Source organism: Echiichthys vipera (genome assembly GCF_963691815.1).
Source record: "Echiichthys vipera genome assembly, chromosome: 11".
Taxonomy (NCBI): Eukaryota; Metazoa; Chordata; class Actinopteri; order Perciformes; family Trachinidae; genus Echiichthys; species Echiichthys vipera.
This window is the reverse complement of record NC_139836.1, coordinates 8,751,840-8,777,264: the sequence shown is the minus strand read 5'-3', so window position 1 is coordinate 8,777,264 and position 25,425 is coordinate 8,751,840. Positions and strand designations below refer to the sequence as shown.

General features: G+C 39.9%; 1 protein-coding gene across 1 annotated transcript; it reads right to left on the bottom strand.

The window, feature by feature from the left end:
• Positions 1-2,033: 2,033 nt before the first annotated feature.
• valopa (vertebrate ancient long opsin a) lies at positions 2,034-25,082 on the bottom strand (the record flags this gene model as incomplete). Its single annotated transcript, XM_083923152.1, has 5 exons — positions 2,034-2,270; positions 9,712-9,945; positions 12,874-12,991; positions 21,842-22,052; positions 24,719-25,082. The coding sequence occupies 5 exons, from the start codon at positions 25,080-25,082 to the stop codon at positions 2,034-2,036; spliced, it is 1,164 nt and encodes a 387-aa protein (XP_083779278.1).
• Between the last annotated feature and the right edge of the window lie 343 nt (positions 25,083-25,425).

Sequence of the window (25,425 nt, the reverse complement as noted above, 5' to 3'; positions counted from 1 at the left end):
AAAACATTTTAAGGTGACCAAACTGTTACAAACAACTCTACAACGATGACACTGAAAACAACCCCTGTCCCACTCTGAATCTTACCCTTCTGTATCATCTATTTTATTCTAAATGGGACCATCATTTACTGAATGAACATCATGCTGTATTAGAGTAAACCTAAAACTAGCGATTGAGGCCATAAGCTCAGTAAGAAAATGTTTAATCAAGTGAGAATTAGGCTCATTTTCTCATTGACTTATTTACCATTGGAATGCAGAATTCAGGTTTAAGGCACTTCCGCTGGCTTCACTTCTTATCTCAGGGATGGAAGCTAGGTTTGTTATTTTTTTACACTCTATGCCATGTACGTGTGGACCAGGTCTAAGTGTCCAGTTGTGAAACCAAAACGAAATAGAAGCTAAATAGAATATGGTGTCACTGCTAATTTGAGTGATAATTCTCTGTGATTTTAGCACTGTGAGCAAGTCTTTCACAACACACAGAGGCATTTTGTCAATTGCTAATATATATATATATATATACCGTATATATCTTATACACATATTTACATATATATAAATTATTGCAGGTCTAAGTTCCATACAGGTTTAATGTGTAGTTTTTATTATTAGTAGTAGTAAATTCTGGGAAACACTGGTGTGAGATTGAATGGTGTCATGGTGTTATGCTAATTATATAAAGGCATCACAATTAATTTAATCGTAACACAGACTCAGTACATTGCAAACAGACACCATACTGTTGTTGTTTTTTTTAACATGGTGAATCACTGTGCAACATAGAGAATACAACAGTGTTTTGACAGATATCCAGTAATAGTTAACAAACATGCACCACAAAGTCAAGTAAAAGACATTTTAACACTCACTGCTACATCTACTGTAGAGTAACGCTGACGTGCTCAACAGTGTGACAGTATTTAGCTTTAATATTGCTGTTGACCTGTGCTTATGATGGAAATACTCATTGCTTTTGTACATGGCTACTTAGCTAATCCACTATTGTGCTTGGATATTTATTGGTGCATTGTATCATCACAGTGCCTATAGAAAGCATATCATAATGCAGGCAGTGAGCTGCAATCTGTGTGTGCATGAGTAGTATGTATGTATATTTGTTGCTCGTAGTTGTGTGTACTGTATTCATGTGTGTTTGTTGATCCGCTGCTGGCACTTCATAAATATGTTGTCCTCCTCCATCTGCAACAGAGGCTAAGGGAGACTGGAATCTTCAAGTCCCATTGACCATCTTCACTAAAGATGAAAGCTTTGACCTCAACTATAAACTAAAAATAAAAGTATCCAAATTCAGAAGTTTCCGCCATCCTCTTGACAAGTAGAGATGAATGAAGATGCGCTGCCAAACCAAAGTACTGAAACGGCATAGAAAACAACACTTTCTCTACAGGCACCATCACAGGGCTTCAAAGAGAAGTAGAGGACGAGATGAAAGGCTGGATGCATTGTGGTATCTGAAAAACTGGCTAGCCCTCAACTCACTGATGTTAAGGTTTCAGTTGTTAGCAGTCTCTTTTTTATAGGGATATGAAGGCAGATGCTATCAAGTCGAATCAAGTGCCCTCTAATGTGATACTATGGCAGATGTGCTATAATGGTCAAGAGAACATCCAAGATAGTCTAAAATAAGTGGACAATGGACAGTGTCCTGCAAGCAAATATTTACAAAATATCAAGCAGGTTAAGCTCTGAGCATTTCTGGCTGTACAGTTCGTTTTGCCCCGTTTGTTGGGCCTATTGAGCAAACTACCAAAACAGGCTGGAGCACAAAACTTTTTTCTATTTTTTGATGATTTGGGTCTGTTCTTGATTGCGAGTGAAATATATTTTTATAAAGTGCTAGAACCATCCACCATGAAAATTCTTCAAAGCTGTTTTCCACACAGATTAAATCAACATTTAAAGTTCTGTCATTATCCAAACACTTTTTTGAAACACACTAAGTTATGTAGAGATGGTTATTTTGGAGGTCAGAGGATAGCGAGAAAACACCTATTGAGATGAGGTTACTGTTACATTGGACACACTTTGTTCTCCGGGATGGGCAGCTGGGCAAATGAGCCACAGTCGGTTGGAGAATCGTCAGACCTGTGCGACACAGTGCCACCCACGGGGATGCGGGCTGCAATGGCTGACATTTCCCCTGTTTGACTCTCTGCAGTAATTCCAGGTCGTTCCGAGGTCTGGTTCAGGTTGCTGTCTGGGATGATCCCTGTGCCGCTGAAGAGCTGTATTAGGCACTTCCTGAACTGGACAGAAAACGAGAGAAAATAGCTTGATCAAAATGATTTGCATTTACGTTTTTACGGACCACGTCTAAAGTTCTGAAAAGGTATTCCTTTTTAGAATTTTTCCCACCCTGTAGATTTTGGTAATGTACTACTGAAAAGTACTATATGCTAATTGACGCCACACACAGTTGGGAACAGGTATCCTGGCTCTGTCAAAAAATAAACACAACTATCAGCACCCCCAAAGAAATCTAAGCCAAACGCACCTGGAATTGGTCATTTGTCTAGCAAGATGTTTCCCCTCTCATCCAAGAGGCAAGTTACGGGGACGGAGCCTGGTCAGATGCGTACATGAACTGATGAAGCTTCTTGGATGAGAGGTAAAAACGTCTTCCTAGACAAATAACAAAGTCCAGTTGCTTTTGACTTAAATTTCTTTGGGGATAACGGTGACTTGGACAAATGAGAATATTCACAGGCACAACTATCAGCAGGCTTACTAATTAACATTTTGTATCATGTAGTTAATCTGTACACAAACAGAAATGTGACAGCAATTTGATTTTAGAAGGATACAGTACATAGTGTAAAACGAGTCCTGATAAAAGCACACATTGGCGATTTGTGTTTGTTCATGGAATATAGAAACGTGATACAGTGTAATAATTTTCAGTTTTAAATGTGTTGGTAGGTATATTGTTTAACATTAGACAAAGCCAAGCCAGCTTTTCCCCGCTAATGCCAGTCTTTATGCTAACTTAAGCATTCTCACCTGCCCACTGTTAGCTTACCTGCACCTTGTGGCCATTAGGTGGCATGTTTACCAGTGTTGAAACTTGGTGATATCCTATCTACATTTAGCGGATTTAAGGAACTCGTGACTGAAACGATTGCAAGAACAAGAACAGGTGCAGAAAGGAGTGATGTAAAACAGAAACACACGAATAAGAGCATAGCGGGAGTGTGAGTCAAAAAAAAAGTGGTGAAATATGTACTGCTGTGTGTACATTTCATTGAATTTGAATTTGAGGCGGAATCCTTTTTTGATTGACAGCTAAATGAGCAAATCAGCGATCTTGAAGAATAAACATCCATTGGAGCATTTTCCAAGTTTTTCACTCCGTCGTTCTGAACTGATCCGGAGACTTTCCCCAACGTGCAGGGGCAGCTGCAGAGTTTCTCCCCCCGTCACTCACACTCACAGGCGGTCACACTTCACAGTAGCCTGGCGCAGCAGCTCCAGCTGGCCATTTAAGCAGAAAAGGAACGAAGGGTAGAATTTATATATAAATAAACAAACACATTTATATATATACCGGACACTCCTACCGCTCGCCACAAGACTGGGAGTTCAGTTGTGCCGAGTTTCTATGGACACTTTAACGCCTCCACTATAAAATGTTTGCTGGATTGGAACTTTTCAAAGCCTGAGAAAGTAGTTCAATATAGTGTAAGACCTGTAGTTCTCATGCCATTCATATGTTTTGTTGAGGATTTTTTTATGTATGATAAAAAAAGGCTTTGATGTTTGAGGCAAATCTCATCCTTTGTAAACTTTTGTACTTCAAATAAACAATTGTGTTTGCATTGCCCTCTTAGACAAACACACAGACACACACACATACACACACAAACACACAGACACACACAGACAGACACACATACACACACACACACACACACACAATTGGGGTTACAATGTCTATCAATAGTTATTCTTGGAAGAACACAGCCATTTTCAACCCATCCTCACTAATAGCCCCACAATCATTGGTTTCCACATTACTTTAAATCTAAAAACACTAACTGACCTTTTTTCAGAGTCAAAGCTCCCACTCTGTGATGCCCCAGGGAGAAATCATGATTCCTGACCCTTAATGACCCGTCCAATTTATCACGCAAGCCTTCTAACTGCTCCCCTCAAACCAGTAATGCATTCAAAGAGTGGTGATAACACCTCTGGTACTCAGATGTCATGAAAAACCAAAGGCTACGATGTCTATGGCTTTGTTCACTTTGAGACTTTAAATGTGCTGTTAAACCTTTTACACTGAATACTTGTATAATCCTTCTTTTACTTTGAAAAATATAACTTTTAAAACAATCCTGCAGGGAAAAAGGTCATTAAATGTCATCTTAATGGCAACATGAATAGCCTGAAACAAATTATCCCTGAACATCTCTAGCAGCAGGCCGTTCTCATGCATTTTTTGTACATGATATAACTACAAAAAGTAATGTGCAGTAATGTGTGTGTAATACACATATTTATTGTGTGTGTGTTTTCTCCATAGTGAAAGCGTGTGACATAGAAGAAGACAGCAAGCCGCCCTGTCAGAAGGCAGGTTTGGGTGGTGGCTGTCTCCTAAAACACAGGACTTTAAGCCAGGGGAGTGGGGTTCAATTAACCCTAACTGTCACCTTTTGTTGGCTAAAATCTTTGTTTTTTGTGCGTTGTTGCACATCTGATTTAGCGATTTTTCTCTATTGTTTTCCGGTCCGTTATGGCTTTTTTTCTAATGCTAACCAAATGTTTTTCATACCTAGCCCTAACCCTCACCTTCTTTGGCCAAAACCTTTAAAGGAGTTTACAGCTGAATTTGAGAATCACAGGAGTAGTCATTTTCAGCTCAAAGGCTAGAGGGGGTAAATGATCAAGGCAATTTAATGAGGTGATTGAAATGCTGCTGTGGAAACTTGGATACATAGATGTTTTCTGTCACATATGTTATACGGTCAGGTAAATTCATACTTTACACTGCATTACTTATAACATTTTGAATGCAAACATGTAGCATAATTGTTAGCATTCATTTGGAGTTGTGTCCACCACCTGGGGAATGTAAGTCTAATATTAACTCTCCTTTTAGCTCAGTTTTCACACTGCGGGCTCCATGGGAAGAAATCAACAGTTCTGACTTTATCTCCTTGCCCAGCAGAGCGAGTAAGGCAGGTGACACACACATACTGAGCTGATCATACAATGTAGATGTTCAAAACACATATCACCTATACAGCGAGAGAAAACACGGATATGGGTTGATATATTTAATCAAATGGAAATGTATCGGTTCTGTGAGATGAGTGGAGTTCTTCTAAACTCGCACTCTCTGTGTGGAGCAGAGACTGTATGTTAACAGGTGGGGACGGGGCACTTTTGGACGATGAACAGAACACATCATTTTATCAGAAGGGAAGCTATGTGGTCATAGAATAGGCGGAAAGAATACCAGCAACCTGAAGAGACACATCAAGGCTCACAAAAAAGACATTGAGAGCAGACACTTTATGCAAAGCTGCATTCTTAATGATTTAACCTGTGTTTTTCATCAGGATAAGTTCAATATAATGTAAAATGTGTATATGTTCAATATAAATCACACGCTACAAAGATCCTATATATCATCTATCGATACTAGAGTACCTTCTCATTTTCTGAATGAAACCGAGTTGAAATTTAACCCATCACAAATGTTTAGTGCAGCAAACCTCACCCCGAGAGTTCCTTCACTTTCAGGAAGTGCTACACTCCATTGAGGTTCTTTTTTTGGTTGGTAAAATGTCCCCAGAACCACAGACCACTGCTGTCCATTACATCATGGATCATTTCCAGTTCTTTTTTTCAGCTTTCAGGGTCTGTTTGTTTTCTTTGTAGTTCTGCAGCTCTTTAGGTCCATTGAGTGCAGGTTGAGTGCAGATGATGGGTTTATTGTATGAGAAAACATTACAGACTAGACTGCATTTGTTTGGCTCAATTCTGTTGTCAGTGATTACAGCAGTGTCACTTTGCTTTATGTAAATCAGTGAATTACATACAATTGCATACCTTTTAACTGTACACAGTGCTTATATAGTACCTTTTCATATTGGCAACAATATCCAAGGACACAGGCGCTGAGGTCGTAATGGTAAATGGACTTGTACCCATATCGTGCCTTTCTAGTCTTCTGACAACTCAAGGCTTTACACTACTGCCACGTTCACTCTTTCACACAGACATTCATCCTGATGGCAATGTACATCTAATCACCATCTAATCTATTCAGACGATTCACACCACATTCAACATCAATGCACAGCACAGGGAGCAATCTTGGGTTCAGTGTCTTGCCCAAGGACACTTCAACATGCAGACTGGAGTAGCCAGGGATCCGACTGCCAACTCTCGAATGTCTACTTCTGAGCCATAGCTGCTATTAGCCTGTAGGTGCTCTGCTGCCATCCAGTCATTCATTGGTGCATTTGTGATTTACAGGTTTGGGATATGATGGGACTGTAAATATTTATGTTTCTTTCAAAGAAACTCTTGAGCTTTTACATAGTGAGCTCAACAATGCTCTTTTATGTGAATCTGGGGTTCAGTTGGAATGGCCCGTGTTCCCTCTGTAGGTCATTTGTGACCCAAAATATCACTTTGATTATCATCTGAAAAAATATGAGCATGAAACATTAACTGACTAACACTGGGCCTCATGCAAGACATGATTTATGATCATGTTTTCTCTTATTTTTGTTTCTATCCAGGATTTGTCTTTTTACTAGGACCCATTGGTTTCTAAGAGTCACCAATGTTTTTTATTAATTTTTTCTCTTATAGGGTGGATAAGAGCACTCTTACCAAGATCAACAACATCTTGTTTTCACAGTCCACCTTATCCTATCTTCTACACGTACCTACTGTTTATAAAAACTGTTACACCCCTGTGTAAATAAACATATTGCTTTTCTTTATGCATATACATTTACTACATACCTTACATTCAGTTTACCCATTTGCAAATACTGTATACATACATTTATATGAAATATAAAAATAAAAATACAGCGCTATAATTCAACTGTACTATGTTGTCTTAGACTCTCATTTTGTTTTAACTTGTATGGTTTTCATTTTTAATACATATTTAATGAAAATTGTTGCACGGAGGCCGAAATCATAGACTGCTTCTTGTAACTTCTTGAAACTTGAAGCTCGTTTTAAATTTGAGAAACATATTTGAGAAGAAGAAAAATTTGAGAAGCATGAATGTCATATATCAAATGCAATCATTGTAAATTATATATTATAATATCCATATATTAGATTATAATATGTTTTAATAATGTATGTTTGAAGTTCCGTTACTGATACTCAGGAAATGTCATGTTTATTTCAAGTGACTTTAACACGTCATTCTGCAGATGTTGGAGATTTCAGTGGTTAAGGTTTGGTTCATCTAGAGCTGACTTCTCTTATTTTTTGTCTTAATAGCAAATGAAAATGTGTTGCTGCATGACGCCTATTGTCTCTTCTAATCATGATGATGGCCTTTCTTCTGAATTGCATTTGTGCTTTAACGCCTGGAGTTTTGCTAAACTCAATCTATTGCAGCAGGAGTAGGAGAAGAACAACGTATATTTTCTCAGAACAGATCGATAAAGTTTCCTTTTAACATTAAAGCCCTTGTGGGCTAAACATTGTAGTTTATCTTGTCAAAACAGCCCAGACTTCATTTTCTTTCATTCCTTATTTTAAGATCCTTCCTATTGATCAAAGAGTGTGCGCCTCATGTGACATACATTTGAAATAATACCCACAGACAGGATAAATGGATATTTCTAGAATGTTCTTTCACCTTTGACCTACTTTGAGTTACTCCAAGTAGCAGTAGCCATGAATCATGGGAATCTCTTGAGACTGGTTCACTTCACCTTATTATGTAACTCATCCAGCACTGGAGGTCAGCTGACTCCTACAAGCACTGGCAGTTTTTGGTAATTACATCCCGTCTGTGTCTTAGTTGAGACACTGTCTTACTCATGCAAACAGCGAGTGCAGCTCAAAAGTGGAGCAGTCAAATGAACATGCAAACGGAGCTCCCTGGCAAGGAAGGCTGGTTCTAGGCATTGTGCCAAGCTCATATACGTAGGACTTCCATAGCCCTACTGTACTGTATGTTTGATTTTTTTTGTCCTAACTCTCCTTGACAGTTTTAATGTTCAATCTACTGACTGAACTGTAGAGAATCTACCAAAAATATAGAAACCTGTCATATACAATAAAAACTTGCCACAGACTGCAGAGCTCTGCTAGAACGAGGTGGAATACATGTTAACATGAAAAAGTCTTTAAAGAACTTCAGTTATATATAAAGTATAAATGGAGCTTCACAGGACAACGTTTTACAGTGGTGACTCCAAACTGCATTAAGAGCTAAATAAAACCGATGTGACATCAGTGAATTGGACACAGCATGCTCATGGTTAGCAGCATTCTAGGAGCAGTCAGCCCTACAGGGCATCAGTGCTTTCTTATGTCTTTCTATTTCTGCACATAGGAACTGTTTTACTGAAGAGTAGGATGCAACTGATGCAACAAGTCCCACTCTGCATCATGACGTGTAAATCATTCACACAACCACCATAGCATTTATGCTGGGAATTGTTGTTTTTTCCAGCCGTTGAATAGTCTGGCAAACTTTTGAATATGATCACTTCATGCAAACTTTGCTTGAAGAAATCATGAAAATCATAAAATGTATGCCTAAACACAGCTCAGTTTCCACATAAAAGAAATCCTGTTTTATGTCCTGTAGGTGTAGTTACAGCTGTGTGCAGGTTGATGGAACTCCAATCTGTAGCCTTCAGAATGCTCTTTTGTATGCATGAACAGTTGGTCTACAGAGGTATTTACTACTACTAAATGCATTCAAATGTAAAATAAAAATATGTGTTCTCATTTGTACCTGAACTGCAGCTGCATTTCAAATCGACATGATTCACATAACAGCACGTTTACTGTTTAATGACATTTGAGCAATATACATCACATGCATAGTATCCATCCATCATCCATCAGTAGTCACCATGCAATTCAAATGCAAAATGTTATTTTGAATAAAGGTGGTTTGTTTTAAAGAGAAACTGACAAATTACTTACACAAACTATGAAATAAATTCAAAAGGAATCTATGAACTTATGGAGAGGCCATTAATCCTATGTAATGAGTTTGAAAACTACACATCATCCCTATTCTATTGGCTGCTGTCATATAGTCAATATTTGTACAGTCAATAACGATTAGCCAAAATGTGTGTCTCACTTACACTGAAAAAAAGAGCTAGACAGCACAATGTGAATGGCATGAAAAATTGCATGTCTCACAAGCATACCATGAGGTGGATAATGTATTTCTTAGCCAAGCATGGACAATTGTACTCTCTGGATTCCATGTTTCATTTATTCATAACCCATGCATTATTGAAGGACAAGCTAACTCCCAAAAACAACAGAAAAAACCTCTCAGTATTCTGCAGCAGCTGTAATCTACTGCATACAGTGACGTGCCTCAACTACCTTCTCACTACACTGCTAGAACCAGTTTGGCACTGGACACCACAAACAAATACTGGAATTAATAAGCAAACGGATCCTAATGGCTGAATCAAGTTCCTTTCCAGCATGAAAAATGTCAATTACCTGTTTGTTCATGAAGACGTAGATGATTGGGTTGTAGACAGTAGCTGTCTTGGAAAAGAAGGCAGGGATGGAAGCCAGCCTGGGGTCAAGCTTGATGGTTGGATGAACTGTGACCAGTATGGCGAAGGCTGCGTACGGCGTCCAGCCCACCATGAATGCCACGATCATCACCACCACCATACGGGTCACCTGCCTCTCTGGCTTCCTGGCGCTGGCCAGCCGACCATGAGATACCTGGAGGCAAGGCAAGGCAAGTTTATTTGTATAGCACAATTCAACAACAAGGTAATTCAAAGTGCTTTACATAAAACATTAAAAGCACTGGGAAAAACAAACGCATAAAACATATAAAAGATTGTTACAGTTACAGAAGTTACAGTGCAGTTTACTGAAAAGCAGCAGAAAATAGAAAAGTCTTCAGTCTTGATTTAAAAGAGTAGCAGGAGACCTGCAGTTTTCTGGAAGTTTGTTCCAGATTTGTGGAGCATAAAAACTGAACGCTGCCTGGGACACAGAGCAGACCTGTCCCAGACGATTTGAGAGGTCTGGATGACTCGTAGCTGAGCAGAAGATCTGAAATGTATTTTGGTTCTCAACCATTCATTTCTTTACAAGTAACAGAGAGACCAACTATGACTAGCTAATACAGTAGTTTGTAAAAACCTTTTTCACAAATATGACCAGGGACAGACCTTGTTTATCTGACCCTTGCAAAATCCTTTTTTTGACCACTCAAACCAAGCCAATCAATACAGCTTGATCCTTGGTCATGACAGTTCAGATACAACCTGGGTCACAACCTTTGACCTGACACCAATGCATACCAATTACCCAGTACTGAGGGACGCTGGTAGTGTCATTTACATGGAAATTTACTCTTGTCTGCTGTTCAACCAACAGCTCGACCACAAAGCCGAGTTGGTCAACGGCAGTGAACCCTTTCAAACACAGAATCGACCCTGGTACAACCCTTGTTGAGCCATGGAGGTGAAATGGGTAGTCTATTAGGATATGAAAAAAAAACAATTTTATCTTAAAGGGGACACATTATGAAAAACCCAATTTTTCAGTGCTTGTGCACATACATTTGGGCATCTGGAGTGCCTACCAACCGACAAACTGAAATAAGACAATAGTCAGTTTGTGGGCTGCCTCGATCAGAAAACATGTGATTCAACAAGAGAGAGAGTTTTGCATTTGCATGTCGCCATCCTGGTATTTTAGAGCCAGAAATGGTGATATCTGGAAGAGAGCGGAGCTGGTGAGGAGTCGTAAGTTGCTGTCCTTTCACTGGCGCTGCACTAAGCTAAATAAGAGGGACACTTAAATTCAGTAAGGCCATACTAATGAGTTTCTGATTTTTTAGCAGGCCACTGGCCACTCTTATTCAGTGGCAGGGAGCCTCCCCAATACATTACTGTCTTTTTACACATATTAACATATTAACCGTTTTTTGTTGCCAATGGGCAAATGGGTTACATGACTTAAAATTGAGACATTTATAGAGTTTCTCTGTTGCCTATAATAGGCTGTCGACTGACTTCAGAGTTAAGTTCTCGGAAAAAAAAATTCTGGGAAACTCCAAAGAATATGATGTTTTAAACAATCCTGAGTCCCTCCCTTGTGTCTCTTCCACTCACACGCAACAAAGAGTGATAGCTAAATGGAATCTGTTAACATCAACAAATGAAGTCAACACATGCTATGTTTCCATTAAACTTTGTGCAGCAGAGGCCCAGAGATGGACCTTAGGTTGGCGGCTGTCCTGCGGGGAGTTGGACTCCAGTCCAGGATAGGACCTCTGGTGCTGGGGTCTAGCCTGGCTGAGGGTCTGCAGGCTGCCGTTGCAGAGTGTGTGTAGGCACATCATGTGTGGACACTGACATGTGGAATATATTGTAGTTTTAGCTGCTAATGTTAGCTTGCTTGCTAATGCAAATTTATTGCTAACTAGCTGATGTAGCAAAATATTGCCTTGAGTGGACAACATCAGGTAGTTCATCCAGATTCCCAGGAATGATCTGGCTGTCTCGTCGCTTGCAAATTATCTTATCAACTAACTTTACAAAGTAAGAAATACCAGATCCAAGTAGCTTAGCTAAGTTACCGCTAGGGGGTCATCCCTTTTCCCCAAAAGTTTACCATGTGAAAAACACTTATTGCACCTCTACTTCCACTTAATGTACTGTGGGGTTATTTACAGAAAGTCACCAAAAATGTGCAGAGTGTAACCTCTAAGGAATAATCTAATGACTCCAATCTGTGGCCCTTATGATGCTCTTTTGTTTGCATGCAACAAACAAAATGTAATAAACTTGCAGTTTAAGTACAAGCAGGTTTCTTTATACTGTACCATATGTCAACTGCAGCTACATTTCAAAATCACAATATTCACATTACAGCATGTTTACTGCCATGATCAAAGTGAGAAAGGGAAGCAATGTGCCATGAAGATATGACTAAATGTGCATTACTACAGGTTTTCGGGAACTTACTTCAAACTTTCAGCAACTACAGGATGACTGGCCTATACCTGACATTTCCTGTAATAAATTCCCCAAATCATGATAATATTTTCAGCAAACTATTGTTACTTGGATGTGGATCCTTATGACTACAAACCTCCTGTCAGCACACTAGTGGAGTCTAATTATTATATAATATATTATTATTATTATCTTATTCACTTTACAATCCACTGCCACTTTACATTTTTTTAACTCTCTGTATATTTTTACTCTTTGTATATTTTTACTCTTTGTATATTTTTATTATTTTTATTATGTTGTATGTATATGCCGATTGCACTGGGTCTGAGAGGACTGTAATTTCATTTTTTGCATTTTGTATGTCATGCATATTGCAATTTTTGACAATAAAACTGACTTGACTTGACTTGACTTAATTACTCTCACTCTCACTTCTGGTCTCTGCTGCTGACTTCAAAGTTTCCGTCTCTGTAAACAAGTTGGAACATCTAAGCACCATTATGCAACCACCCATTCATACCGACAGCCCCCCTTGATGTTTCTGATTGGTTTAAAGAAATGATTTGACATTCAGGGAAATACATTTGACAAATTTCCTAAACATGACTGAAAATCTGAGCTGCATTTATAAATGAATAATTTCTATGTGTGTAGTGTTAGAACCCATACTGACCTTCCTGAGCTTCCGCAGGAGCTTTCCATAGCAAAAAAATATGACTCCAAGAGGCAGAATGAAGCAGGTGGTGAAGAAAGTGATGATGTAGCTGTGATCGATCATGTTGGTTGAATACCTGTTCAGAGGTGGAGAACAAAGATGTTCACATTTACAATGAATGAGCTTTAAACTGGGTCAAATGCAAACCTGAAACCCAGACCAATAGAATAGTTCCTAACAAACAATGTTTTGCTTAAAATAGATGTAGTGACACATAGTGAACTATCACTAAAAAAAGATATGGAATAATAGATTAATGCATCGTCGAAAAACTCTTGTGTGTCCCTTTAAGAACAAACGGGTTAACACTTCCATAATTTCCCAGTTGCAAGCTTTGAAATGTCATTTTGACATTTAGAAGCTTTTATCTGGCTGGAGAGAAAGATTACAGTTTTGCACCTCATTTGAGCTTCAGTTAAAAGGAACATTTCACAGCTGAGACAAATCTCTGTGACATAATTAAAGTCCCGGTGGCCACTCATTTAGTCTAATTATGTCATTTCCATGAGAATACTGAATCCTCCAGATTAATGTGTAGCAATCTACCTGGAAGACAGAGTTGTGTGTATGTGTGTTTGTTTGTAATCATGCTGCTTGGTCCTTGTTTCTTTAACCTTTATTTATTCAGGGGGAGAACACTGAGAGCAATGCTCTCTTTTTCAGGAACGCACTGATCACATTCACACAGTTACACATTCATACCTGGAAACTTCCCAGTACAACCACAGTCTGCTCTGCTGGCCACTGAGCAGCTCCACTCGAGCGGTTTGGGGGTTATGGGCTTGCTCAAGGATACCTCAGTGGTGGTAATGAGGGAAGAGAAAGTGTTGCTTTTTCTCTTACCCACCCAGATTTATCCTGCCAGTGAACCAGCGACCCTAGTGCTTCATTTTGCATAAAAATAGCTTCTTTGATATAAAATAATTCCGGCGAGTGGCCAGTGCCATACCGTGGCGTAAAGACACACTTGTGAAGGATTTATTCGGTGCACAAAATAACATTCAGGGATGCTTCTACATATTCTGGGCCTGTGAAAGTGTCTCACTTGTGACTCTGGAGCTCTAATTATCTTGAATTTCTGATATGTTCTAGGGCCTATGCACAGCTCTGGGCTCCCTGAATCATTCAGAACCCCCCCTTCATTCAGTGACCCTGAAGGCAGGACATGAAAATGCAATGCTTATTTTCTTCTAATTGCACCTCTACAGACGGTAATGCACCCTTTGGTTGTGCTCAAGCAGCTCCACCTGGACTCATCATATCTGCACAGGTTTTTTTTTTTAAACATAAACCCTACTCCTGGTTCAAATTTATTTTCCGTACCACATACAGAAAAACCCTGAACCCTGTTGCATTTGTCCACTCTTTGCCAGTCAGCAGTCAATTTCAGGTGTATGAATTCATTCCCGCCATGCAGTTGTGTGCCTCCACCAACCAGTTCAGTTTTAGTTTACATCCAAACTGTCCAGACTTTCAAAATATATGTAGTCAAATAATTTAATTTGATTCAATAATAAAAGGTATTAAGTGTAGTTATAAGTTTCAAACGTTTCAAAATTGTGGTAAATGTCTCTCAATCTGTTCCTGAGTTAAGTCATTGAATAATGGCTAGAAAAGTATTTTTGCAGAATATTATAATGTCACAGTAAAGTTGACCTTTGACCTTTTGGATATAAAATGGCATCACTTCATAATCTTATCCTATTACACATCTGTGTGAAATGTTGTTATAATTAGCATAGTCATTCTTGAGTAATGAACATGGTTTTGTAACGTCACAGTGACCTTTGATCTCCCAACTCATCAAGGTGTTCCTGAGATATCGCATTCACAAGAGTGTGACAGATGTGAGGTTACAGTGACCTTTACCTTTGACATCCAAAATTGAATCAGTTTATCCTTGAGTCAAAGTGGACATTTCTTTCAAATTTGAAGAAAATCCCTCCAGGGGTTCCTGAAATATCTCATTCACAAGAATGAGACAGAGGGACATACGCCAGTGCAGAGGCATATTGAAAACGCCTAAGTTTGAAGTAGCGTGGGAGTTCTTCTTGCAGCTCTCCCTCTCCCCTCTCTGCCCTGACCCAATAGGGATTATCCAAAAGTCTCCAATCACAGGCTATATTTTCTAAAGCCTCAAAACAGAGCCAAGAGGAGATGCAGGAGTCTAGTTTTCTCTGAGAACACTTAAATTACAATAAGATGAAAGATTATTATAGATGTTTTGACCAACATCGAGCATTTTAATCTATTTTATTGATTCTTTCCGTTATTTATATATTTCTACCAGCAGAGGGGGTCCTACCGAACAAACACAAATAAAGACTTTTACATCTTATTCACCACGAAAGACATTTGAGGGCCAATCTTTTCATCTCACAATTTCCTCTTTTCAAATATATTTATATTCTAAAACATTTTATTTAACTTGAATATTTATACTGCGGCCTATGTGAATATGAATTTACAGATTGTGATTTCACTGTTTGACAGTTGTGAAATGCATGCACCTACGTTATAGCACTTTTAAAGCACTTTTTATACAACCTTTTACTTTGGGTACGAATATGTCTATAAGTCTTTTATATTGCACATGCACACAGTTTTAACAAAATATTTTACTTTTTTTTTTGTAATGTTTTAATGATAAAATGGCACCTCATGATGTCCTACACACAGAAGGAGCAATTGTGCAGGAAGGAGGGGATTGTAATAACTAAACCATCTCCGGTTGACTTCTCTGGCCAGTGGCACCCTTAATCTCTTTTTAAACCTAAATTTACATTTTAAACATCATTTTAACCTTTAGTAAGTGACTCAGATCCTTTTAAAGAAGATTTTTAAAGTGTTTTTATAACACAGAGAGTCCCCTTATGCCCGTGCCCTCCGTGATGCCCATCTTGGGCACCGCATTTCATGCCAAACCTAACCCACCAGCATTTATGAGCTATGATTTAAACTGATATTCAACACAGTACCATGCCCATAGACTGTAAAACACTCACGGCCTGAATCCTCCCGGTGCTCCAGATTAGCATCTAGTGTATGTGCCATACACTAGCTTGCACGTACTGCAAGTTATAGTGCAAGTACGGCTATTTAATTAGCATAACAGAGCCAACACTCGCGACACCAACACCTTTTAATTTGCTATATAATATACAGTTTATGGTTGTAACATACAAATTAGTTGTAAATAAAGTACACGTATGGTAACACCACCACAAGCATGATGGCAGTCGAGGTCGAGATGACAGAGTTAGCATGCTAATCCTGACTACTAGCCTCCGAGGAGAAGTGAGGGCCAGTGGCTAGCTGTCACTCAAGAGGCCACGCCCCTAATTATTCATAAACTTTAACCTCCAATAAAATAAAAACTAGCCTGGTACAAATAAATTCACCCTCAGTGTTGTCATGGAAATATGACCTTAACATTGGCACACTGGCCGCATTGGATGAACCTAGAATTTGCTGTGGTTGGGGCTTTGATTGCATTACAGTTTTAGTCAATGATATGTGAAAAATAGACAAACTGAACTATGATTCTTCTTCTGTCTTCTATCTATTTGACAACCTGCATGTGTCTCTAGAATCACCAAGCAAGTCCAGGGTTTTGAGCTGGCAACCTCCATCTGTGTGTGTCTTTGTAATAAATGTCTGACACAATACTGAAAGGGATTTGGAAGAAAATCAGCAGCATTTCCGCTGCTGTATTTTTATCCAAACCCCTAACCAAGGATACAGCCACCTACTTTGAAATTCTCCCGCACAACCTTGTGTATGTATTCTTTCCATGCTTTTTAACATTCTGAAGCCATCCACTACTGAATATCTGCACGTATCCAGAGATAAAAAGATGTGCATAAATGAGGCTTTTAAAATGCATCAGGCTGTGCATGTGGCACTCTGGACTTCTAGCACCTGTGTTGTCCGCATTCCCGCTGTTAACCAAATGTTTTCTGACAGAACTCGTGCTGCGTGAAGCCAGTGGTGGAGTCGTTCATCTATGAATTGGATATCTCCATTAGGTGATCTTTTAATTGTATTGTCATTCATTCCCACCGTGCTTCATCTGAGCAATGTTTCCCTTACAGGGCTTGAGGCAAACACTCAGCCCTCTATCTGCACACCTTTGATCAATGTAGTTAAATAGCATTACCCAGATGGCACCCTGAGGGCCAAGGTCAGAGCTGACCTGTTTCTTGACTTTTTCCATGAGAAACATACACACAGTGGGCCTCATTTATCAAACGAACGTACGGCAGAAAAACGTGCGTACGACCATTTCCTGGAAAACGTCGGCATTTATCAATTTGGACGTGAGCGTGAGCTACGATCTGAGGTCGTGTACGCAAATTTGAGCCTGTGTATTTGCGGTGCAGCACAGCAAAACCTGTCTGAGAATAATGAACAAACCTCAGCTGTCATTAAGCATAAGCAGTCACATATTAAGAACAGATCAAAACGGATTCTTAAAACGAATAAAAAAAATAGAAATTGTGGTTGGAGCGATTTATTGTACTCATGTGCGTCTGAAGGCACCATACATGAATGATTACGCACATAAATGTACAGGTGATGTGTGATGCTAAGCTATCGCTTTTGAACGTGGTGGCCAGGGGGGGACACACGCAATTATTTTAAATATCAGAACAGCTCGGCTCCAGCCCCCCGCGACCCCGACATTGAATTAATGAATGAATGTGTTGTCGCGCGGGTGCAGCAAGACGCACTGCAGAGCCAAAGTCATCTCGTCGGTTCGTGGCTACCCTCGATAAATTGCATTAAATCAAACAAGGTATCAGACGATTAACATCTTGGTATGGTTCTTCTAGATGACAAAGGTATCCTCTAACGGAATACCTAATGAACCACCGGTAGCGCCAGTGTTGTGCGCCAGTGATATTCTGGATCAGAAGGCTGTTGTTTCCACCTATAGGAGGAGTTTATATACAGGTAACCCAGAACGGTCAGACCATTGGTAACTTACAGTCTTTAAACTATTTTAAAGAGTTTAAAATCACAAACTTGGATAATAGCGAACACAAAACAACACCTTTTTGTATGTTCTGTGGAAATAAACTGCAGCCATAATTATAAAATGAATTAAATGGATCGTTTGAATATCAGCTTTAATGTGAGGGGGTGCAATTCACGGCAGGGGTGCTGAATACGGCACACCTGTCCAACAGTGCGCACAGGCGCACACGGGTCACAGTGGAGCGCTGCCTTGGTTTGACCCCCTCCATTATTTTTTTCCATACAGTGTTTTTATGGGCCCCTTTTATTCCACTCTTAAGACTGACAAAAACACATCTTTATTTTGCTCTATCTCGGATGTCAGGATGCCGATCTGTGGGTCGGAAAAGTTTATTTTCTAACCTGCGCTCCTTCTCTCCATGTTTGACCTCAGTGGGCGAGGCCTCCGAACCAGGAATATTTAGGGGCGTAACATGTTAAAGACGATCAAATTCAGCCGCCGCATTTATCAAGGCTCGCTCATTCATACGCTGAGATTGGTCCGATACGAATGTTTCATAAATCACACGTGGGTCCTTTCCTATGACCAATTATGCGCTCAGATCTGCACCCGTTTCCACGCAAGTTTGATAAATGAGGCCCAGTGTGTGCTAATACAGCTGAAGCAGCAACGTAGATCTGAGCCACAGGGCTGAGTGTGGAATGTCTGTAATCTTTATCTGTTTGCATGTGCGGTGTGTGGCGGGAAGGATAATTAAAACTGTATTATTAATGGGCTAAAGGTTAGTTTGAATCACCAGGGTTAGCATAAGGTTAACGTCTGGTATTGAGATTAAGGTTAGGAGTTAGTTTAATGCTCCTTCATTGATCATTTGTATATAACTGCAAATAACTGTGTGTAATGTAAGCTCAAATTGATGACCGCAAAGAGAATTACCGCCTAATTGTGCAGTTCCCCTCTACAGAACGTTTTAGCCTCTTTCACCTCATTGAAACAACCCATAACTTCACGGTTCACTGGTTCAGTGTCACTGCTCTTATCAATCTCGTTGAAAGTTGCAGCTGTTGCACTTAACAACATTTCAGTCAGAACCACTTTGTCAAAAATAATCTTTATTTTCTTGCACAAGTTTTTTTTGACAGTCTGGTACTATTCTGGGACCCCCTGCTCTTCCACGTGCTTGCTTGGAAACCCTGAATCAGGAAGAGCACCTTCCTGCCCTACATGAGCCATCATGAACGGCATAAGGCGACAGGAGCGCAGCCGCAAAGAAAACCCAGACAAAGCAGAGCAGTCAACCACAATATAATGACAGGAGGACCTGAGGTGGAGATGGGTTGCGAAAGTGCCAGCAGAGGAAGCAGGAAGTGGGGTTGGGCAAGAGCAGTTTAAATACCCCGCTCTAAATGCGATTACCCAAATGGGAGCGGAAATGCAGAGTCAGCTGAGCCATCAGCTGATATGTACCGCTGATGACAGCTATGCCTCTAGAGCTTGACGTTGTGGCCTGCCAGATCTAATGCTACGCTTGCTTTAGTGACTAGCTGGTGGTGCTGGATGTGTACATAGACAACTGTTTGCTTTTCCACATTTGCCAGATGCAAGATGGCAGCAAATGTAGGCGTGGTGGCCAGTAGTGTGGCCGATTGCTGCTCATAACATCTACCATCCAAGCCTACATGCTGCAGGCACCACTAGCCAGTGGTGCAACCTTCCCAGAAAGAGGGGAAGAGAGCCCGGCTACACCAGCTTGGACCTAAGACCACCCCACTACTAAGTCTACTCCTGGTCAATGTCCAGTCGCAAGGAAATAAAATGGACAAAATAATTCTCAGACTAACCCAGCAATGGTAAATCATCTTTACAAAGACCTGGCCCGACCACAACATCGGGATCAAGTCATTGCATTCAACAGGCGTATTTCTGTGTTTATAGCAATGATGGTGAGCTGTGTGAGGTTATCAGTGGTTCCTGGTAAACTAGTGAAAGCTGTTTCAGATGTACAGTAAAGCCAGAGGCTTACTGCAGTCTAGCTGTCAGTGTGCATGGAGATGACAGGGTTCTGTTCCTACCATACCTCAATACGCTCGACACACTCAATACGCTCAATACAGAGGTAAAGAAATACTACAGCAATGTTTAACATTTTGTTTAATTGAGCATTCATTATTTTGAAAAACGGACCTGCCACCTAGCTGATTAGCTATACCGTCAGATGATGGAATAGTATGGCATATGTTATTAGCTGATTGAAGTGCTTGTGCCACTGCTAGTGAGTTTTATTCTATGACTTTGTTTTCATCAAACTATGATTATGCCCCCTTTGGTGACGTGATCGTACTGTAGTGTACCTTCTGGAGATAACTAAATAAGCATGTTGTTAATCAGTGTTGTTACAATACTTTCTTCAACATCTTACTTTGTGAAATGCCCCATTTATATTTATACATACAACATTTTATGTCAGTTGTTTTCTTGTTTTCTCGTGGATTATTTTTGCTTTAGAACGCATTATGCATATTGCATCTGCAGTCAATATTTTAATTTGTGTGCAATATTTCCCACATTATTTGTTATATATCTTATTTAGTGAAATGCCTAATTTATGTTGTATTTTTTTCCTAACTTGTTTAAAATTTGTTTTTTATTTTTAGAGTCATTTTTAACCTAAAATGACAAAGCTATACGGTTTTTGTGTAAGTAATAGGCTTATATGTAATGTAGAATGAATCAGAATCATGGCAGATAGTTACTGCTGTTTGATAACAGAATGATGAGCTAAATCCATGTACTTTTGCATAAGCTCACTGCACCACCTTTGGCATAATACTAAGATAGAATTTATACACTGAACACAGAACAATATGAACATTTGTATTGAAATTGCGATGCAAGAGGGGGCACCAGCTAAAATCTCACCTAGGGCACACAATTGGCCAGCTGATCAGTGCCGGTGCATGCCAATGCTGGTTGCACCTGCCACAGTGTCAATATTTGTTTAATTGTCTGAGTTGTGTCCTCTTTTGTCTAAAGACTATACAGAGGAAGGCTGTTGTTCAATGTGATCTTTTTCCACCAGTGACATCTACAGTAATGCAATTCATTTTGTAGCCTATAGGTGTTCTTTATTTTAATATAAGGGTGTCACACAGTAACTGCATTTATTTTCATTCCTGACAGAAACATAACAAAACTGGCACAGGTGCTGCACAACCCAGGGCCAGAAAGGTCTGTGTGTGTGTGTGTGTGTGTGTGTGTGTGTGTGTGTGTGTGTGTGTGTGTGTGTGTGTGTGTGTGTGTGTGTGTGTGTGTGTGTGTGTGTGTGTGTGTGTGTGTGTAGCAGCTGTATTTTATTGTGCAAAGCTGAAACTTGAGGTTTCATGTGATGCCCCCAAGTGGTCGCAGGTTGAAGTTAAACTTTGAGGTTAGGAAAACAGGGCCTGACTTCAGAGTACATTTTTGAATTGTATGATGTGGGCTGAAATAATAATAACAGTCTTCATTATTAAAGGATCACTTCAGTCATATCACAAAAAGCATATTTATCCCTTACTCCTCTGGTTTTTGTGGCAAGATTTTAAAATGTGCTCTGAACCGTGAGCTGCCATCCCTGTACAATGGAGGTGAGTAGAATTGTTTTTGCGCTGATAAAAGCACTAAAAATGACATTAAAAAAAAAAAAATCACACAGTAACATGTCATTCCAGAAGCAATGTCTAATCAATAATCCACAAACCTCACTGTCAGCAGTTTTCATTGTGCTGATTTCTCAGGTACGAAGAAACAGCATCAACAAAACCTCCACGGTGAGGATAAAGTGAGAAAATATGTATTTGTGATTGAGGTGAATGGACCCTGTAAGATCAGTTTCTCTCTGTTGTCTGACAGTTTGAACAGTCATAACTCTTTGTGGGATACAGAGATAATAACAGGCTCATTTCTCACCAGTCGGGCTCACAGGTTGTTCCGATCTTGCTTATAGTGTATCTGTTCCAGCCCAGCACCGGAGGGAAGGTCCAGATGAAGGAGAAGGACCAGACGAACAGCAGACCCAGGATCGCATGCTTCGCTTGCAGTCGGATGTTCCCCAGAGGCCGGCAGATCACAAAGAATCGTTCGAAGGACAGAACGGTTAGCGACCACAGTGCCACGATCCCTGAAGCAAAGAGCAAGGGGTCAGTATGTAGAGGAGCTCAGTGGAAGTCCTGGTATTTGTTTTATGAACTGTTAATGCACTTGTTATTTGTTATCTGACTAATAAACGGGAAGAAAATAGTTTCTGGAAGGTCACAATATTTGAGCACATAATGTATTTATTTGCCTTTTTATCTAACATTCCTTCCCTCTTTCACCAGAGTTCTGAAATGTAATTAGAAACTTTTCCAACTTGGACCTACTGGTTTAGATGCCCCCCTAATAGTCCCCCTAATTTCTTAATTTTTGACATAGTATCTCAGTTCTGTACTGAGCAGAGGTAAAGTGGCATAGCTGTTGCTAGAAATACTTTAATGATCCAGGGTGGGTGCATTAGGCTGCCTCCTATAATGGGCTAAAAAAAAGCCGACTTTAATTATGGTAATTAGTCACTCTCACAGATTAAATAATTACTTATGTCTCCACGGCCAGGTACTCCTAGTGTCTGTCTACTAGACTAGGCTGGAGAGGACAAAGCAGAGAGGTGGGAACCAGGGTGTTCAATCATGTCACACATATTGAAACAAGAGCCTCTGCAAAGGTCCACTACTGCAGTTAACACCAACACTTCAATGCAGTTTTTCTAGCATTTAAAAGTGGACTAAAACTGACCATCAAAGGATGTGTTTTTCTTTCTTGTTTTTTTTGTACCTCATAAATGTAAATGTGCTTATCTGTAAAGCCCAGGTGCACATATAGAAACACTAAAAATAGGCAGAAATAGAAAATACTCTCACCCTGAGTAGAATATTAAATTTACCATCATCCCACTCACTGGGAGGAGCTCAGCGTAATCACCTCCCAATTTCCTTACACGTACATGTACCACACACACACACACACACACACACACACATGCTCTGATACGCCTGTGATACCAATGCAACACAGCTGTCAATCACTGAAACTGCTGTCGAGACTTAAATTGCAGTGGCTTTCAAGCACAAGCCCCTTGAAAATGTAAGCCTCACTTCAGTAGGCTATTGATTGGCTTCTTCAACGATCATTAAGTACATCAAATGGTTTTTTTTAGCATGGAGCCTATTGTCATCTGACTAATAAAATTTAGTTTTCTGTTGCTATGTGCTTGGGCACTCTTTGCACTGGGATATTTGTTTTCATACACTCCAAAATCATGATTAATGGCGTTCTTTTGTGTGATAATTCAATGCTTCACACCCAGTACACCGAATCCACCATGCAATAATAACATTCCGATCCGCACACGTTATAAACCCAAGACTTAAAATAAGTCTCCTGAGCGTTCTTCAGTCTGTAATAAAGACATCCCGTGACTTCTTGTCACTCCTATTTAAGTTGTCCAAGCTGCTAAAATGGGACTGCAAAAACCTTGTTAACAAATCCAATAAGGAGCCTTTGCCTGAATTACCCAGAGTATTCTCTTTTCTCTCGATTTAATGTACTGCAGGTTGTTTGTTCCCCAGATGTCCGGGATCCCACTTTGAGAACCTCTGTATAAGGTTGTCAAAAGTATCGATATTTCAACACTTTTCAATGCCACACGTTTCAAAACAATATCCCCATATGATAGTATCAAAAGTATCAAAGCCATAATTAAAAAACAGATCCACAATCAGATTTTGGGCTGCACAAATAAAGCAACGGAGAAGAAAATAAACTGTGTTGGTATGCGTTCAGTGACTTTTTCTAAGCCGGCACTGTGTGAAGGATTTACTTCTTGAAAAATGATCCTATTTTGTGTGCCATGGACTTTTTTCTTTTTGTATCAAAAGAGAATCAAGTATTGATTTTTATGCTATTATTGTGCCTTACCTCTATTCTGGCTTCAGACCACCAATGTTATTGGTGGTCACGGCGCTGGTAACCTACTTATGACAAGTCATGCACTGCGGCGAGGAAGCTCCTTCACATGGCTTTAAACTCTGCCTTGAAGAATCACTGGGCTTTTGTTACTGATACAGTTTCAAAAATCTATACCACTGAGACAGACACTGACACAAGTTTCCTTTTATCTTGACTATTTAAAATAGGATTTTACCTTGCACACACTTATGTACATCATCTCAATCATTTAGCTCTAGTGTAGTTTGCAACATGCTCCATAAACAGATTACACTTATAGTGCTGCATTATGGATGGGTGAGCTTTAAAGGGTGCAGTATACAAGCTGGAATAGACTTACAAAATAAATGTCTAATGCTGATTAAACAAGAACGTTTTCTTAAAATCAGTCTTTAGTGGTTGATATGTTTTTGCTACACTTTATATCATTTTGTTCAATGCTCATTAAGAAATACTTTTTTACACATAGTAAGTGATTGCGTATTCTACACAAACATTCAAGATATGAATGCTCAAATGAAGTGATCCTCAGTCAACTTGTTCATTTTGGCAACAGTTACAGTGGAAGTGATTTGTCACTTTTAATTTTACCTCTCTCCCAGATGCTCTAATTTATGAACAGATGTGGAAGTCGAGCTGATGTGGTCAAGAGGATGTGCCGGCGGCAGCTGTTATACAAACATCACACATCTTTGCAATTATATTTCTAAAAAAGCTCCAACACTGACACCTACAGTTATGGAAGCTGTCTTAAGCAGCCCTACTATTACTGTATCATAAAGGGGGAAAAAAAGAAAAACCTACCGAAATAAGTAACAGCAAAACCCTCCAAGACGCAAGCCCATTTCCCAAGGAAGAAGTAACCTCTGGCGTTTGTCAGGAAACTTATAACTCCACCGGTGAGGGAGACCAGAAAGTCAGCGATGGCCAAATTAACTATAATATAGTTCAGGGGTTGTCTGAGTTGTTTGAACTTGAAAGTGACAAACATGACGAGGAAGTTTTCGCTCAAAGACAGCGAGGTGACCACAAACATGAGCACTGCCAGGATAGTGAAGTTCCATGGCGCTATGTTCTTGATGGGTCCGGTAAACGGGTCATCAATGTCGGAGAGGTTAGCTGCCACAGTGTAGGACACAGCGTTCACTGAGAGACTTAAAGTATCCATTGTCCATGCCCAGAGTGTTGGCTACTTTCTTGGTAACCCTAAGCGAGAGAAAATCCTCTTTCTTTCTTTTCTTTTTCTTACACTCTCAAGTTCATGTGGAGTCGCTCCTGGACAGCGGCGCTCACTGGTCTGCGTTAATCACGCTGTGGAGCATCCTGTGCGCCCTGGGACTCTTCTTTGACAAAGTTTTTATGTTGAAACCCGCGTTGGCTGACGCGCATGCTGGAGCAAGGGAGCGAGAAATCCCACGGACATATGAAGTTGCGCTGCTGGAGAGCGTGTGAGAGCAGAGTTGTGGCGGAGCACACGTTGCACGGTGCGTGTAGAGGCGATGTCTTGAAAA